The sequence below is a fragment of the Tupaia chinensis genome, unplaced genomic scaffold, assembly GCF_000334495.1.
Source record: "Tupaia chinensis unplaced genomic scaffold, TupChi_1.0 Scaffold000280_1, whole genome shotgun sequence".
Lineage (NCBI taxonomy): Eukaryota > Metazoa > Chordata > Mammalia > Scandentia > Tupaiidae > Tupaia > Tupaia belangeri.
Genome location: NW_006159763.1, coordinates 324845 through 343503, shown reverse-complemented (window position 1 = coordinate 343503; position 18659 = coordinate 324845). Strand labels below are relative to the sequence as shown.

General features: G+C 58.8%; 1 protein-coding gene across 1 annotated transcript in view; it reads right to left on the bottom strand.

Moving 5' to 3' along the window:
• Positions 1–15695, bottom strand: part of NOS3 (nitric oxide synthase 3) — a 22137-nt gene extending 6442 nt beyond the window's left edge. Inside the window, exons 1-19 of the mRNA XM_027772531.1 lie at positions 15499–15695; positions 14220–14322; positions 13789–13937; positions 13448–13610; positions 12256–12347; positions 12039–12180; positions 11054–11193; positions 10800–10974; positions 9662–9763; positions 8883–9077; positions 8711–8784; positions 8466–8610; positions 8209–8313; positions 3074–3141; positions 2669–2785; positions 2409–2583; positions 497–629; positions 298–376; positions 16–169 (exon numbers count right to left, since the gene is read on the bottom strand). Coding sequence (XP_027628332.1) covers positions 16–169; positions 298–376; positions 497–629; positions 2409–2583; positions 2669–2785; positions 3074–3141; positions 8209–8313; positions 8466–8610; positions 8711–8784; positions 8883–9077; positions 9662–9763; positions 10800–10974; positions 11054–11193; positions 12039–12180; positions 12256–12347; positions 13448–13610; positions 13789–13937; positions 14220–14322; positions 15499–15662 — 2475 coding nt within the window. The 5' untranslated portion in view covers positions 15663–15695. The remainder of the gene's footprint in view (positions 1–15; positions 170–297; positions 377–496; positions 630–2408; positions 2584–2668; positions 2786–3073; positions 3142–8208; positions 8314–8465; positions 8611–8710; positions 8785–8882; positions 9078–9661; positions 9764–10799; positions 10975–11053; positions 11194–12038; positions 12181–12255; positions 12348–13447; positions 13611–13788; positions 13938–14219; positions 14323–15498) is intronic.
• Positions 15696–18659: the final 2964 nt, after the last annotated feature.

Below are 18659 nucleotides of genomic sequence, written 5' to 3'. Positions count from 1 at the left end.
CTCCCCCACTGCCACAGGCTCTGCAGGCGGGGGCGGGTCCTCCACGCGGCTCAGCAGTGCCTCCACCAGGCCCGGCCGGTTGGGCGGGCAGATGCCTATGTGGTCCCCCGGCTGGTACTGCAGCCCCTCCTGGCCTCCAGTGTCCAGGCGCACCAGGATCGTGGCCCGGCTGGGGTGGGGAGAGGGGGCCATTAGGAGGGCTCCGAGATGGGGTAGTGGGAGAACATGGGAAGGGGAGGTGATGGAGTCTGGGGACAGAGGGGCTGGGGCAGGTGGGAGGGTCAGGGTCTTCCTCACGTGGACTTGCTGCTTTGCAGGTTTTCCACTGAGAGGATGGTAGCCTGGAACATCTTCCGCCTGTGCACGTGGCTGAGGCCTGGGCAGGGGCAAGCAGGACTGGGCCTAAGCCAGGGAGCAGGGCCTGGCCCTGTGTGAGTGAGGGCTGGGCCCCAGAGATCCCAGAGCAGGGCCAGGGCAGGGCAGGGCAGGGGCTCACCTGGCAGCAGCTGCAGGCCCTCGGCCTGTGTACTCAGCCGGTACCGCTGGCGCTTCCAGCTTCGTTTGGGGCTGAATATGTCTCGAGCGGCGGCCTTGGCATCCTCTCCCACACAGAAAGTTTCACAGGAGGCCTGTAGGACACAGTGAGGGCTGGGAGTGAACCCGGTGAGGAGCCGCGTGGGGAGAGGAGGACACGGCGCACCCGAGCGCCTCTTGCACGCCTGTGCGCTGCAGAGCCCGGCGGCCCGAGTCTTGCCCCTACAGCGTTGGCGGCCCCAGGGCAGGAGCCAGAATGAGCTCGACAGGCAGAGGCCAGCACTGACCACGGCACCTTGTCCTCCAGCCTGTTTCACGGCTTGGCCACTGGGCTCAGGGACCCACTAGCTGCTACTCAGCACCTGCCGACGCTTGTCACCCCTAGTGGACACTCATCTGGCCGGTGATAGCCCCACGTCCCAGGGAGCATGGGCCGCGGTGCCTGTGCCCTGTGCCCAGCGTTCCCGGCCTGCCCATGTTATGGCCCACGGGGTTCTGGGGGACATCTAAGGAGATGCTTTACAGAAGGCCCTTAGCACAGCATGCGCGGGGGCACATGCTTCTGGAGAGAGACACAGAAACCGGGCAGCGGGGCCCCGGCAGGACCCTGTGTCCTGTTTCTAGTCTGGCATGAACCTCGCCAACTGCTCAGGCAGTGCAGGCCTGAAATGCAGGTCTTCTCTGTGGTCGGCCGAGCCCGTATCACCAGGCCGGGTAGTCTTTCCTTTGTGGTGTGCGAAGTCTCGTATCTCTTCCTTCCTTCCCTGGCCCCCTCCCTTCCTTCCTACCCCCACTGTTCCCCGCCGTGTTAGCCGTGTTAGCTTGGCCTTCCTGCTTCTGGCCGATGATGTGCTAATTGATCCCATACCATGAAGGAGTAGTCCTCCAACTTCACGTTGGGGGTTCCCCCCCCTTTTTTTTTGAAGAGGTTTTTGTGCTATAGGGCACGTGCGCTCGCCAGACAGAGAGAGAGAGACAGAGAGACAGAAAGTGAGAAATCACCCCCCAGGGTGGATGGCCACGCTGCAATCCCTTCTCCTCCATTCTCCTCTCGGGATCTTGGGCACGCACGCACACACGCCTGGTGTGAGTTTAAGCCACCGGTTCCAGGACTTGAACCGCGGTTGACTACATGGGAGTCCAGTGACATAGCCATTACGCTAATTGCTGGTCCCCGCCAGTGGCCCCTTTTGTCTCAGTTGCCAGATCTTTCCCATTCCCCTCTTCCCAGCCTGGGTCTGCTTCTTCAGCCTGAACTTCTCTCCACCAGGCAGTTCCCCCAGCCCAGGACACTTTGCTGGGCATCAGGCCCGACTGCTGAGCTCAGGCCACTGACCCTGGAGTGGTACTGCCCTGACCTCTCAGGACCCGGGGCATGAGCAACAGGCATAATACCGGACGGCAGCACTGCCCCCTTGGGAAGCCCGGGCTTAGAAAGCCTCAGCTCTGGCCCCACCTCTCCTGTACTCCAGCCCAGCACCACACCTCTGGTCCACGCTCCGCCCCATCAGTCTGGTCCGACTTCCTGGAGCTTGTGTGCTGGCCTGGACTTCAGCTCTGCTTCTATCTGAATGTCCTCCACCCTTTCCCACCCCCTGCGTCCTGCTGGCCCTGGGCAGGGTGCCCTCGGTGTGCCCAACTCCTGCTCGGCCCTGGCTGCTCTCGTTGGCTGCACTCTGGCTGGGCCAGGCCCCTCTCATCCTTAGTGGGGCCTTGTCATCCTCTCCTTGGGACAGCCGGGAGGGTTGGCTGTGCCCTGCTGAAGGCACAGGAAGGGACCAGGGGACCAGCCCGAGTCAGGTGCAGCGTGGCCTCCAGCCGCCCTGGTTGCAGAGTGCAGGCGAGGAAGGCGTCCCCAGTGGGAGTGGGCTCACCTGGAAGGCGGCCTGGGCCCAGCCGCGGAAGGCCTCCTCCTGGCCACACAGCTCGTCGCCCTGGCCGAGCTGCAGCAGCCGCTCCCCGCCCAGCTCTTCCAGCCGCGTGTCCACCGCTCGGGCAAAGGCGCAGAAGTGGGGGTATGCCCGGGACCCCAGCCCGAACACACAGAACCTGTGGTGCAGGGAGGAGTCACTGGATGTGCGTCCCAGCCGGTGTCAGCCAGGCAGCTTACCCGCCCACCGGAGGGGGCCCTGACCTGAGGGTGCCCAGGGCCCCTGCACTGTCTGTGTTACTGGACTCCTTCCTCTTTCGCCGCCAAGAGGACACCAGAGGGTCTGAGCAGGAGACGCTGTTGAAGCGGATTTTGTAACTTCTGGAGAGAGAGGATAAAGGCAGGGTGTCACAGGAGCTGGCCACAGCAGGGGCAGCTGCAGGAGCTCTGCCTCGGGGTGCGACAGGGCCTGCCCTTGGGAGGGGCTGAGGGCTGGCACCCAGGGGGCTCTGAGCCGGGAAGGAGACCTCGGGGCTGTCTGGTCTCTTAGAGTCCTGCGGAAGGGACCCTGGGGTTGCGATGGGGGCCCAGCCTGCTTCTGTCCTTGAGGTACAGAGCTCCAGAGAACTCTTCAGACCTCCCCAGCCCCCGAGAGCCCGCCCTCCTCACTTGTGCTGCTCAGGCCGGGGGGAGCTGTTGTAGGGGCCGGACATCTCCATCAGGGCTGCTGCGAAGCTCTGTCGGAGGAGGGCGTGTCGTGTGGTTAGTGCCGTTCTGCTTCAAATGATGTGGATGTCTAAAACTCCATCAGGCTGGCCCTTGTTTATGTGTAACCTTCCATTTTTACTTTGAAAATTTCAAAAACGGTATTGACTTTTTTGAAAAATGACCTTACAGGAGTGTGGAAAGGGTTGGGATCAGCTTGACACTCACACCAGGCGCGTGCGCGTGCGTGCCCAAGATCCCGAGAGGAGAACGGAGAAGGGATTGTGGCATGGCCATCCCCCCCGGGGGGTGATTTCTCGCTTTCTGTCTCTCTTGTCTCTCTGGCCAGTGTACACACCTTATAGCAAAAATCTTTCTCTCTAAACAAGTGTGTAAGGTGCTGAAGAGAAGAGCCGTTCTGTTTCCCCCAGTCCTGCCTCCAAGGCACACGCACTGCTAGCTGCAGCCCTCTTCACTGTACTCACATGCAGGTGTGTGTGTGTGTGTGTGTGTGTGTGTGTGTGTGTGGTGTTTTTAGACAGGGTTTTAACATGTTGCGATCCTCCTGCTTCAGCCTCCCGAGTAGCTGGGACCACAGGCGTGTGCTACCACGTCCAGCCAGGGCCAGGAACAGAACCTGGGTCTCCTATGTGGCCCCGGCCAGTTGAACAATAGTATCCGGTGTGCACTACTGCGGATGGGCCATGTTCCATCTCTCCATATCTCCATGTGGAGAGACATGTGTTTCTGCTTTCTATCCATGACCTATTCTGGGCCAGTCAGTGGCCCAGTGGTTATGGTGGCTGGATTCCACGTGGCCAGTGCTTGGTCCTGGGCCTGATGGTTGGGAGACACAACAGGTGTGTGTGTGCATGTGTGTCCAAAATCCCAAAAGGAAGGAGAAATGGGGATGGGATTATTGCTTGATCATCCCCTGTGGGGGGCACTTTCTTTCTCTTTCTGGTAAGCACATGTGTCCTCTAGCAAATTAAAAAAAAAAAAAGAAGTAAAACAAACAAAATATATCATGAACATTCTTCCAGCCCAGGACATCAGAGCCGACCTCATTCTTTTTTTCTTTTCTTTTTGGGACCAGCAGATGGTGTAATGGCTACATTGCTGGACTCCCATGTAGGCGACTGTGGTTTGAGTCCTGGACCTGGTGGCTTAAACTCATGCTGGGTGCGTGTGCGTGCCCAAGATCCCGAGAGGAGAATGGAGGAGAAGGGATTGCGGCATGGCCATCCCCCTGAGGGGTGATTTCTCGCTTTCTGTCTCTCTGTCTCTCTGGCGAGCACACGTGCCCTGTAACAAAAATCTCTCTAAAAAAAAAAATCTTTCATTCTTTCTTTCTTTCATTTAATTTGACCAGAGAGGGGTAGAGTGAGACACACACATGCACTCACACTCACACACACACACACACACACACACAATGTTAGAAAGCAAGCCACCAGGTCCAGGACTCGAACCACAGTCAGCCAAGTGGGAGTCCAACGTCTTTAACCTGCACACCCCCTGATCTCATTCTTTTTTTTTTTTTAAATAATTATTGTTATTTTTATTAGCCATAGGGCTTACCAGAGTTAGAGAGATAGAAAGACAGAGAGAGAAAGGACCCCACTGGATGTGGTCAGACCACAATCCCTTCTCTTCCATTTCTCCACCCTGCTGGGATTTGGGGCACATACTCACACATACCCAGTGTGTTTTTCAAGCCATAGGGGCCAGGATTCGAACTGCAGTCAGCCATGTGGGTCTGGCTTCCCTTGGCTACCAGGCTCTGCACATTGTGAGCCGCATCTGCGTTGTCACGCGTGGCTGTCACTTGATCTCACTTAGTGCTGAGCCACATCTGCTACATCGCCACTGTATGTCCCAATTGCCACTGACAGACACTTGTGGTGTTTCTGGTGTGGAGTGTTACGAATGATATTGCTATAAACATTCTCGTTCACCCATGTAGTGAAGGTACCCCATTTTCCATGTGATAAATTCCTAGATTTTCCCTATTTTAAAACATTTGAGGTGGGTCCAGCAGTTAGCGTAATGGCTAGGTCGCTGGACTCCCACGTAGTCGACTGCAGTTCATGTCCTGGACCCGGTGGCTTAAAACTCACGCCGGCCGCGTGTGCATGCGTGCCCAAGATCCCGAGAGGAGAATGGAAGAGAAGGGATTGTGGCATGGCCATCCCCCTGGGGGGTGATTTCTCGCTTTCTGTCTCTCTGTCTCTCTCTGTCTGGCGAGCGCACATGCCCTATAGCAAAAACCTCTTTAAAAAAAACATTTGAGGTAAAATTAACATACATCGAAGTACACAGACTGGCAGTTTTATTAAAAAAAAAAATAAGATGAGGAACCAACAGATGGCATAGTGGTTACATTGCTGAACTCCCCCATGGTCGACTGCGGTTCAAGTCCCAGACCCAGTGGCTTCAAAATCATGCTGGGCATGTGCGTGCATGCCCAAGATCCCAGGAGGAGAATGGAGGAGAAAGGATTGGGGTGTAGCCACCGCCCCCCGGGGAGGGGGGTGATTTCTCACTTTCCCTCTCACTGTCTCTGTCTCTCCCTCTCTCCAGCAAGTGCATGTGCTCTAAGACAAGAACCTCTTAAAATACAATTTAAAAAATTAAAAAGTTGGGACCAGCAGGTGGTGTGGTGGTTAAGGTGCTGGACACTCCCACATGGCTGACTATGGTTCGAATCCTGGACCTAGTGGCTTGCTTTCTCACTTCCTCTCTCTCCATCTCTCTCGTCAAATTAAAACGACTGAATGAATAAATAAAATTAAATAAAGAATTATTTAAAAGTAAAAAAGAATTATTAAAATAAATAAAGAATTATTTAAAAAAATTTAAAAGTTAAGCATCCATCTACCTTATGGATGCTGTAATTCTACTCCTGGTATTTATCCAGGAGAAATGAAAACATAGACCCACAAAAGCCTGGTCTGAGAATGCTCGTGACAGCTTTGTTCATACTAGCACTGAGGTGGGACCGCCCGACGGCCCTCAGCAGGGGAACGCTAACCAGCAGGGTGTCCGTGCAATGCACACTCCGCGGCAGTGGAGGGAACAGAGCGCAGAATCACAGCGAACTCCTGCAAACGGCTGAGCGACAGACGCCCAATCTCAGGTCACGTGAAGTTCTAGAGCGGGGGACCCGTCTCGTGACAGAAATCCCAACAGCAGTTGCTTCTGGTTGGGAGATTGATGTGCAAGGATTGACGAGGGCGTTTTCTAGCATGATGGACGTGTTCTGGGTATCGTGAGGGGTGTGGGTTACATGGGCATAGACTACTTCTGTGCTAAAAATAGTGATTAGTGATGCTTTTTTTTTTTTTTTTGCTATGGGACACATGTGCTCAATAGTGAAAGACAGAGAAAAGGGAAAGTGAGAAACCGTCCGGGGTGTGGGGGGAATGGTCAGGCCACAATCCCTTCTCCTCCACTTTACCCTCGGGATTTTGGGCACGCACACACACGTGCCCAGCGTGTTTTCAAAACCTCTAGGTCCAGGACTCAAACCACAGTCAACCTTAAGGGTTCCAGCCATCTTAACCACCATACCACCTGGCTGGCCCAATGCTGCTATTTTTCTTTAAGAGGCAGATCAGAGAAAGGGCTGAGATGGCGTTAAGGCATTGGGGAAGACTTGCCTCCTGCAGAATTCAAGCTTGTTTTAGGTTCTGGAGCAGGTAAGGCATTTTACACTAGAAGCTAGAACAGATAAAAGGACCAGAAGCGACTCCAGCTTGGGGCAGCCCAGACATATACACATGCACGCACACATGCACACACACACGGACACACACACACACACGGACACACACACGTACACACACTAACACATATATACACATGCACACACGCACACATATGCGCACACACATCAACACACATACACACTCACATATGCACATACAAGCAGCATATACGTACACATATGTGCACACATGCACACATACACTCACACGTGCACACATATGCATACACACATAGCATATCACATGCACACATGCACAGCATATGCACACATACATGCACACATACACACACTCACGCGTGCATGCGTGCACACACATGCATACACCCATAGCATGTACACACATACACACATGCACAGCATATGCACACATACATGCACACACACACTCACGCGTGCACACATGCACACACATGCATACACCCATAGCATATACACACATACACACATGCACAGCATATGCACACATACATGCACACATACACACACTCACGCGGGCACACATGCACACACATGCATACACACATAGCATATACACACATACACACATGCACATCATATGCACACATACATGCACAGCATACGCACACATACATGCACACATAGCATATACACACATACACACATGCACAGCATATGCACACATACATGCACACATACACACACTCACACGTGCACGTATGCACACACATGCATACACACATGCACAGCATATGCACACATGCACACATGCACAGCATATACACACATACACACATGCACAGCATATGCACACATACACACATGCACAGCATATGCACACACACATGCACACATAGCACACACATGCATGCACAGCACTCCAGGTGGTGCTTGAGTTGTTTGTTTAAGATCCTGTGATCAAGTAGAGTTCTAATCTATGGCGACACCTGAACTGCGGTCCTTTCTTGGAGGAAGGGAAGAGAAAGCTGAGGTGGTGTGCTGAGTGGGCACTCTGTTTTCACTCGGTGATGCCCGAGGGCAGTCTAACCTCCTGCCAGCCGGAGGAGCCTTCCTTACGTTACAGACTTGTGCTGTTAATGGAAATGACTCAGCGACACACGAAACGACTGTGTGTGTGTGTGTGTGTGTGTGTGTGTGTGTAGGGCCCGGGTCGTGGGTGACCACAATGGCGGGCCGGGAGTGCAGTTTATGCAAGCTCAGGGTCCCAGCGGCACATCCCTGCCCCAGCTCTGGGGACTCTCTCGACATCACCCCCACCCCAGGGGGTGTTGCGTGTGCATGTGTGTCCTGTCCAGTCAGCACAGTTGCAAGTCTGCCCTCATGAAGTCCCTTTCATGGGAGGCCTCACCTCTCCATTCTCCGGGGGGTCCCCATTCCCAAATGTGCTGGTCACCACCAACACCAGCGTCTCGTGCTCGAGAGACACCACATCGTATTCATCCATGCACAGGACCTGTGGGTGACAGAGGGGTGACAGAGGAGCTGGGGACTCTGGGTGTCCTTGCGGCCTGGAGTAATGGCCCTCTTTTGTCCACTAAGGCATTTCTGAAGGTGCTAATGGACTCCCTTCTTCCCACCTCCCCGGTCCTCCGGGCCCAGCCCTACCCGGGGGTCGAAAGCCTTCCGGAAGAGCCTCCCCAGCTGCTGCGCGTAGCCCTGGGCCCGGCCGGTCTCAGAGCCGTACAGGATGGTCGCCTTCACTCGCTTTGCCATCACTGTGCCCATGAGCGAGGCCGAGATCTTCACCGCACTGCGGGGATGGGCGGGGTGAGGGCCTCCCCCGGTGTGGAGTCGGGCCTCCCCAGGCGGGTCCCCTAGGGTGTGTGTGGGGCGGCACCCCAGGTACCTACTTGGCCACTTCCTTAAAGGTCTTCTTCCTGGTGATGCCGGTGCCCTTGGCTCCACTCCCCTTCCAGGGGTCCGGCTGCAGGAGGTGGGGGGGCATGAGTAAAGAGGACGAAAGGCCTGGAGTCCCCGTGCTGCTCAGCTAAACTAGGGGGACAGGAGCTGCTGGGCAGGCACCTGGTAGCGGAAGGCAGGGGACAGGAAGTAGTTGACCATCTCCTGATGGAAGACAGGAGTGAGGCTGCCCGAGATGGGGGGCACGATCCAGGCCCAGTCGGCAGGGCAGCCGCCCCGGGCCTTCTGCTCGTTCTCCAGGTGCTTCATGAAGGATGCGGTGGCAACGTGGTGGTCCACAATGGTCACTTTGGCCAGCTGTGGGTGGGGGACGGCTCAGACGCAGCCTGCAGACCCCACCCACCTCCACCCCCTCTGCCACCCCAACCACACTGTGTCTTGGGTCACCCCGTGTCTAACAGATGCTGTGTCCCCTTAAGCCAGTGTCACCCCAGACTGCAGCATGCATGGTCCTGCTTCAAGCCAGCATGTCGCAGCTCTGATGGTGGGTGTCCCTGTGTGCCCCTCCACTGAACTGTCCTAAACTCTCGAGACCCCCCCCTCCCGAAGTACTCAGCAGGCACTAGATTGCTCAAACTATGACTCCCGGCATGCACTGCATGGCCTCGATCTTGGTGTCAGTTTGCAGGATCCTGGGGGTCCCACAGACTCCCATGTGCCCTGCGAGTCAAAATTACCGAGCACACACTGATCAGCGAAACTGGCATACGCCAGGCCGCGCCACAGACCAGAATACGCCGTATCCCAGTGCTGCGGGCCAGTGTGCCCGTGCGCCCGGCCCTCAGAACTGCTTCCCCCTCCAGAGTCCTGCTCCAGTTCCTGGGGGCCTCGCTCTTGTCTGTGGCCAGCCTGGCCCCAACCTGGCCCTCCGGGCTGTGTACCTGGTAGCTGTGCAGCACGGCCAGGTTAATCTCCACTGCAGCCTTGTCTTTCCACAGGGACGAGGTGGTCCGGGTGTCCAGGTCCATGCAGACAGCCACGTCCTGGAGCAGGGTGTGAGGCATTGCAGGGGCAGAGGGGGCGGTGGGCTGGATGGCGTATCTCTGCCCTGAACTCGTGGGTGGAAGGGATGAGGTGGGCCGGTGGCCATTGGGAGGCCTGACTGCCTAGTGTGGGGCTGCTTCAGGCACCAGGCGGAGAGGACCCTGGGCCAGTCACTTCTTGCTCTGGGCCTTAATTTCTCACCTCTAAAACGGGTCTTAACTGAGTCAAGGTCCCCTTTGAGAATCTCATGACAGGTATGAGGCTATAGCGCCTAAACCTGGCAAAATAAAAACTGAATATTCACACACCTACACAGACACACACACACATACACAGACACACACACACACATACAGACACAGGCACACACACACAGACACAGAGACACAGAGACACACACACAGGCACAGGCACATACACACACACAGACACATACACAGACATAGACACACAGAGACACACACAGACACAGAGACACACACAGGCACACACAGACACACACACAGATACATATACAGACACATACATAGACACACACAGAGACACACACACAGACACAGAGACACACACAGGCACACACAGACACACACACAGTCACATACACAGACACACACATAGACACACACAGACACAGAGACACACACAGGCACACACAGACACACACACAGACCACACCACAGGCACACACATACAGACACACATAGACACACACAGACACACACACACGCACCCACATACAGGGACACACAGGCACACACACCCACACACAGGCACACACACTCTCACACACAGACACACGTACAGAGACACACACACACAAATACGGACGCACAGACACACACACATGCACATGGACACACACAGACATGAACACAGACACACGGATACGCACAGGCACAGACATGCACACGCACACGGACACACCCATGCACACGCCCCTTTGCCCCAGCCTCAGTGTCTCCGGAGCCGCCTCCTCTCGGGTTCGGATTCTCAGGGGTGCTGTCTACGGGCCTGTGGGCTGGCGCCCGTCCTGACCTCCAGGATGTTGTAGCGGTGCGGGTCACACAGGTTGCGCGTGCCGATCTCCGTGCTCATGTACCAGCCGCTGAAAGGGGCCGCGGGGAACTCCAGGCCCCCGATCTCCAGCAGCATGTTGGACACGGCCGGCAGTGCGTACCAGCGCAGGCCCAGGGCCGCGAACCACTCCAGCCTGGGGGTGCCAGGCTAGCATCAGACTCCTCCAGGGGCCCGGGAATAGCCCTGCCCCACCCAGTCCCTCTCGTGCTCACTTGGGGTGCTCCAGGGGCACCTCGAGGACCAGCTCGGGGGGCAGGGTGAAGAGCTCCGGGGGTTCGTCGGGGGCCTGGAGCAGCAGGGGCAGCACGTCGAAGCGGCCGTTCCCTGGGGTCCAGCCGTGCTGAATGCAGAGCTGTGGGGGTGGGGGGTGTCCGCAGGCTCTACCTCCCCCTCCTCCGGGACCCCTCTGCCAGCTGTGCCCCATCCTCATCCCCAGGATCCCCTGTGGGCTGGGTCTCTGTGGCCATCCTGGGGACCCCCTCTGGCATGTTCCATCCTTCATCTCAAGGAAGGATCCTCTATTCTTTTCTTTTTTTAAAAGAGATTTTTGCTATAGGGCACAGGTGTGTACACTGACCAGAGAGACAGAGAGACAGAGAGACAGAAAGTAAGAAATCCACTCCCCCCCAGCTCCCCCCCCATGGGATGGCCACACCACAATCCCTTCTGCATTCTCCTCTCGGGATCTTGGGTACGCACATGCATGTGCCTGGCATGAGTTTTAAGTCGCCCGGCCCAAGACTTGAACCGCGGTCGACTACGCGGGAGTCCAGTGATGTAACCATGTGCCATCTGCTGGCCCCTCTCTATTCTTTTCTTTTCTTTTTTTAATTTTTAAACTTTTTTTTTATCGGGTATGTGTGCTCACCAGAGACAGAGAAGGAGAGAGAGAAAGTAAGAAAGCACACCTTGGGAGGGAGTGCCATGTCGAAACGCCTGCTCGCTTACTTTCCACTCGGGCTTTCGCGCATGCGCACACACCAGCCCAGTGTTATTTCAAGACCCTGGGTCCAGGACTTGAACGCACAGTTGGTCATGTGGGATCCAGCTACCCTAACCACATGCCATTCGGCTGGCCCAGGAGCCCCTCTTCCTGCTTCGCCCCCTCTTTGGCCGAACCTCCCCCCCAGACCTCATGCCACTGGCTTCCCCATTCTCTGCCTTGGGGACCCCGGGTGGGCCAGCTCCCGTGTCCACCTCGGTGATCTCCACGTTGGCCGGGTCCCCGCGCACAGAGCCGTCCTGCTGCCTGTAGCCTGCATAGCGCACCAGCTGGCTGTTCCAGATCCGGAAGTCTCCGCGGCCCGGGCAGCGCTGGGGGAACACTGTGATGGCCGAGCTGACCAGGGAGAGCTGATCAGAGCCTGACTTCCCGCAGCCGGGGAGGCAGGGTCTGGGCGGCAGGGGCGCTCACCGGAGGTTGCCTCGGTTGGTGGCATATTTTATGTGGTTGCAGAGGCAGGTGAACATCTCCTGGGCAGATCTGCAATCCCGCGCATCGAACACCTGACCGGAGAGGCGGGAGAGGAGGCAGGGCTGAGGGTGGGGGTCAGTAAAAGCCGCAGGAGCCCTGGCCTGGCTCACTGGGAAGGAGCAGGGCGAGGTGAGCCTTAGTTCTTTCTCTGGGCACCTCCCTGACCACTCACACCCACACGGGCCCCTTCCTACCCTGCACCCTCTTCCCTCAAGTGCCCCAGCTGATTTGGCATCTGACACAGAGGAGGGCCCTCTGTGGCCACGCCGGTGCTTGAGGAAGGGCACTGACTGGCAGGGACCCCCTAGGGATGCAGATGCCGAGCTGCCTGTTAACCACACTGCTCCAGTAGAGGCAGGGGGCCCAGTCCTCTGACTTCCCTTGGGCACATTGCTGGTGGGGATGGGGCCTCACTGGGCAGTTTCTGGGGACCTGCTAACCCTGGCACTCTGACGCTAGGAGGAGCCAGCAGGACCCACTGAGTGGAGGCTCCAGGAGGAGGCTGGGAGGTCTGATCCTGCCCCGAGGGAGGAGGAGACTTGTGCCACTGGGGTGGTTAGGAGAGCTCAGGAGGGTCCAGAGTGCAGCGAGGCTTTGAGCAGCTGGGACGGGCCAGTCGAGACGCCCCTGGGGTTCTCTAGCACGTGGTTCTACTCCCCGTTCATTGGCAGCCGGTGACAGCCAGCTACAGAGGCCAAGGCCACGGGTCCACTTTCCCTCCGAGAAACCTGCTTGCTTCTCTCAGGGACCTGGGTCTGGTGCTGGCGTGGAGGGGTGGCTGAGGCAGTGAGTGTGGGGTGAGGGGACTAGCGGGGCGGCCAGTGGGGGCCTTCCCCAGGGGCTGTCCCTGGTACCCCAACAGTACCACCCACTACACAGCTAATTCACAGGGTCTAGGATTTCCCCCCATGCCAGTCGAAGCTCTGCTGTGGGGCTCAATAACCGGGTGCTTTAGCTACTGGTTGAGGGCTCCCCTGAGGTACCAGGAGGGGGCTTGTCCCCTCTTTGCTGGTCTCTAAGGGAATGGGCAGGATCCCCCCCCCAACTGTTGGCTGTCCCAAGAAGCCTCAGGAGATGCACCTGGCTGCTCTGTCTGTGCCCCAGACCCTGTGAACGCGGCACGCTGGCACACCTGCAGCTTCCCCCACTGGATCCGGCCCACGCAGCGCGGGGCATTCCGCCAGGCCTGCTTGGCCCCGAACACCAGCTCACTCTCCCGAAGCTGGTAGGTGCCTGTGGCTGTCACCTCTGTCTCCACCTCCTGAAGACGCTGCTCATGGGCCTGGGACCCGCTCCTGGGACAGGGTGAGAGAGAAGTTGGGGGGCAGGCGTGTGTGTGCGTGCCAGGGAGGAGTGTGGGGGAGTCGGGCCCTGCAGGGGCCAGGATTGGGGCGAGGAGCTGGGTTCCAGGCAAGGTGGTTGCAAGTGCTGGGGCCTCAGTGGCCTGGGGCGGGTGGTGTGTGGGAGCCCTAACTCTTGATAGAGCTGTAGTACTGGTGGATGAAATCCCGGGCCTGACTCAGCAGCTGCTCAGGGGGCGGAGGGCTCGTGGGGGGCCGGCTCTGCAGCTTCCGTGGAAATACGAGGGAGCCCAGGCAGCGTCTTGGGGTGCAGGGTCCATCCTGGGTCAGGGGAGCAGGGAGCACAAAGGTGGGGACCAGGCTGGGGTGCAGGGGTACGGGTGGGCTGGGCCTAGAGGCAGGAGTTTGCCCAGGGAGGTGGGACTGAGCCAGACCTGAGGCTGGAAATCGGGTACAATTGGGCTGGCTTAGGGCAGAGCGTGGCCCGGACGTGGGGTAAAGGCTGGAGGCTGGGTGTCCTCGCCTCTTTTTGAAGACCTGGGGCCAATTCAGAGCAGGGCAGAGCCCCCCCAGCCCGTGTGGGTGCCCGGGGCCCTGACTCACCTGTTGGGCCTGTGCGCTGAGCGTGTCGTAGGCGATGCTGCCCACTTCCCAGTTCTTCACACGGGGGAACCTGGGTGCCTCTGGGGGCCGGGTTAGTGGGGGGCTGTTGGGAGCCAGGGATGGGTCAAGGGGAGGCCTCCCAGGGTGGCTCCAAGGCCCCTCCAGTGCCTGGTTAATCGCTGGACTTCCAGTCCTCCTGTCTGGGCTTCCTGGCCTCCTCTGTGGGGTTCTCGCTGCCCCTCAGGAGACAGACCACGTCTGCACCATTCACAGGGGAGGGGCCCAGCTGGGTGGGTGCAGACCACCCGCAGGCCCTGGCGCCTAGGTGGCCAGCACAGAGCTCCCTGTCCTGGTCCTCAGAAGGCTGGGTCCTCACCCCCAGCATCCAGTTCTCGAAGTGCCGAGAGCCCTACCCTGAGGGGCACAGAGCCGGGTGCCCTAGCCGAGCGGAGGGAAGCCCCAGCAGGGATTCCTCGGCCCCGATTACCCGCCCCACTCACGCCCCTCCGGACAGTAGCCATCGTGTGAAGGGAAGCCTCAGAGGTCTTATCACTTCCTCCCAGAGCCGTCAGCCAGCCATGGGGAGGAAGGGAGGGACTCGGGCCCTGAGCGGCAGGGCCCAGGTCCTCAGCCCTGCCACCTGGCCTGGCACCCCAGCAGGCTTGGGTCCTTCCTCCCTCCAGGGACTCTGCTCTGGGGGACTATCCTGGAGGCTGTTAGAGGTTGATGGCTGCTGGGGAAAGGGGCCTGGGCAGAGGAAAAGGGCCCAGGCGCTGTCTGGAGCCTCTCAGCCCAGGTCTCTCCCGCCACTTGCTTACTCGCGTACAAATACCCCTCCCCAGCTCCTTTCTGCTCCAGCTCGGTAGCAGCATTGTTGGAGGCTTGCCGTAAGCGAGCAAGTTACAGTAGCTGTGGGATAGGTACTACTGCGTCCCGTTTTGTATAATGGAAGGTCAGAGAGGTTGAGCAACTTGCTCAACGCCAAACAGCTCACAGCAACAGAGCAGCATTCCAACCTGGTCTGGCTGCGTAGCTGCTCAGACACGGGTTTGGTTGTCCACTGGCACCCTTACTCCCCACTTGCACCCACAGCCTGACAGCCTCGACCCTCGACTCCCTCGGAGCCTCCCTGGCTGTCCTGTTCTGTCCACACTGCCTTTTGCATTGGCAACCCAGTCCTCCAGCTGGACTGTGGGCTTCAGCCTTTCCCAGCCTGGGGTTCAGGCCCGGTGGGCCCAGCGGCCCTCCTGCCCACCTGCTCCTGGCTGCGGGCCCTCACCTGTGGTCTGGCGCGGGTTGGGGTGGGGGCGGGGATGCTGGAGCCCGGCTGGGCTCGCTTGCCGGGGAAGCTGGACCCTGCTTGCCGCACAGCCCGAGGCCCAGCCCCAGCCCCAGGCCGCAGGGTGGCCCGGGCTCCTGGGTCACGCTCTTCAAGTTGCCCATGTCGCTGTGCGTGGACTCTGCCGCTTGCTCAGCAGGGCCTGGACCTTTTCCTTAGGAAGCAGGGAGGGGGCCAAGGGGATGGGGCATGGGAGGGGGCCTTCAGTGCTGGCTCTTGCCCCGCCCCTGGCCCATACACAATGGAACAGGAACAAGGCCGGCTGGGAGGGCTGGGAGGCTCTAAAGCCTCGGCTCCACGCCCGCTGGCCCGCAGGGTGGGGGGCCGGACGCCTGGGTTCCGCTGTGAGGACCAGAACTGATAAGTGGGAATGCAGGTGTCCGGCGGAGGCTAGGGTTCGAGCTGGGGCATGAGGTCACGGCAGGGTGGAGCAGCCAGGGCTCAGCAAGGCCCTTGTGTGGTGTCAGTCCAGACGGGAGGCCTGTGGCCCAGCTCCTCCAGCCTTGCCCTGAGGGTTGATGGGCAGCGAGCGGTGTGGCAGTGAGACAGGAGACGGGGCCCAGCCCTCTTCCTCTAGGATGGAACTGCACAGCTCCGTGACCACGGGGACTGCCAGGTCCCCCCCAGGCTGTCCCCTGAATCACCTTCCCTGCAGATGAGTGCTCCTGGAGCCCCACGCTGAGTCCTTTGGGGTTCGTGGGGATACAGACCCAGCGAGTGTGCAGTGACCCTTTGTCCTTGAGTCTAGCTCTAGGGTATCTCTTCCCCTCCCAGCCCCAGTTTCCTGGAACCCTCCCGCTCCCCGTGACTCAAGTGGGGGACACAAAAGAGCAGGAAGCTGCCATCTAGGGCCTCCACCCCCACCCTGTCATCCAGTGACGCATGTTTCCCTGGGGCGGCAGGTCAGCAGAGACTGGCAACCAGGGCCCGGGCAGGGCCTGCCCACGGGGGAGGTCACGGAGCCCTGGGAAGAGAATGGGTTTGGGAAACTACAATTCCCAGAATGCAGTGGGGGTGCACCAGCACTCTTTAGGAGTCTTGGGCAGCATTGCATGCTGGAGTTTGTAGTTCTGTGCCATCTGGGCCTGGCGAAAGGCCAGGAAGTGGGCATCTAGGGCTCTGTGGGGTTGAAGCCTCATCCATCTGAGACCTGGAGACCAAGAGAAACTTTGAGAAACAAACGGAAGCGGAGAGACTGGGAGAGGCAGAGGGTGGGAGAGGCAGACAGGCAGACAAACAAACGTGGATTTGTGTTGGCCAGACTCCTTTGCAAAGCAGTGGAGGATAAGATTGGGGTAGGCTGGTGGGGGGCGGGCAGACAGACCAGACGGAAGGAACGGGCTGTGCCGAGGCCCTTGAGTCACACCAAGAAGGTGGGGTCTTCCAGTTGGGAGGGTGGAGGGCAAGGGAAGGGAGGCCTGTGTCTGCACTGCAGGAGCCTGGGGCCCTCGCTCAGAAGGCAGGGAGGCAGGCGCTGCTGCTCCTCCAGGCTGGCCCGTGCTGTCCCAGCCTCACCACTGCATTTTCCCAGCAAGGCAGGGGATGGGATCCAGCCCCCACCTCTCGGATGTTTGCAACCACTGGCTGGGACCGGCAGACCCCAAGTCCGGCCTCCATATTCAGCCCACCTGAATGGGGAGATGAGGCAGGACCGCCTGCTCCAGGTTCCAGTAATGGAGCTGGAGCCGGCCTCCTGAGGCCCGGGCCACCTCAGCAGATGCTGACACCCTCAGGATTTCTCCCCTGCACATCTCCAACCCCAGGACCTGCCCTGGCCCCACGGGTACCACACAGTGGCCAGATTCCTCTCCAAAGTAGGGCCCGCCTCACGCCGTGGCTCCTCCTCCAACCACGGCCACGGCCACGGCCACTCCAGTGCCCAGCCGGCCTCGGTCTCCCCAGCGTGCTGCTCACACACTCGGTTCTACCCACAGAGGCGTCCTCACCTGTCTCTGACAGTCCCCGTGCGTTCTGGCCACTCGCCATTCCTTGTGCTGCCCCCACCCTCCCAACTAAAGACATCTCTCTCCCCTCCCCGGCCCGCCTTGGCAGCTCTGGGACTGTGCTGCCAGATCTCCTTCCACAAGAGCAGGTGACTTCCGAGAAGTGCAGGCGGGCCACTCTGGCTGTGAGGTCTGTGGGCTCTGCCCAGCTTTTGGTACAAGGCCTTGTGACTCCCAGAAGCTTCAGATGGTCCCGGAGGGCCACGGAGGCACGCGGCTCACCCCTGGCCCACTGGGACCCCGCCACGGCATATTTATGACTGAGCCCCACCAGCGTGTCGGAGGCCTCAGCCCTTACCCTTCCTCCCGCCCCTTCCACAGCCGTCAGACCTGGGCCAGGCCGGGTCCTTCCCCTGCCGCCTCCTGTTCCCTTCGCCCTGGTCCTTCTCAGGCATCACCTCCGGTAACCCTTGTAGGCTCTCACTCCTTCTTGGGTTCTGCTTCCCAAAGGACCCAGCCACCAAAAAGGCCCCAGGTGATTCCTCCATGAGACCTTCCTAAGCACCCCCTTCTCCATATTTCCTGGGTGGTCCTTTGTCACCCTGGCCCCAGGCCCTGGGGACATCTCTTGTCTGGTTCCTCTCAGTCCTAGTTTTTGGGCAGCTTTCTCTGTGGGGGTACTTTTTAATTTTTCCCAGAGGGCACAAATGCTCATGAGAGAGGAGGTGAGAAAGCACACCCATGGGAGACGGTCAACCGCAATCCCTTCTCCATCTGTCCCTCCTTTGGGGATCTTAGGCACATGCACGCTCACACTCACCGGCGCGCTTTCCTGCTGCGTGCCTGGGGCTCAAACCACACGGTCGGCTTTGGCTTTGTGGAATTCAGCTGCCTTCATCACCAAGCTCCAAGGCATCTTTTCTCCCCCCCACCGATGCCCCTGTCAGAGAAGTTGCATTTATTTCTTCCATGAGCATGCACAAGAAGCAAAGAAAGAAAGAAAGGAGAGAGAGAGAGCGAGAGAGAGCGAGAGAGAGCGAGAGAGAGAGAGCGAGAGAGAGAGAGCCCCTCCACAGGGCTGCGCCGCCACACATGACGCCCAGCTTCAGGCAGCCCTGGCCCTGGCACACGTGAGCCACAACTCCGCCATCCGGCTCC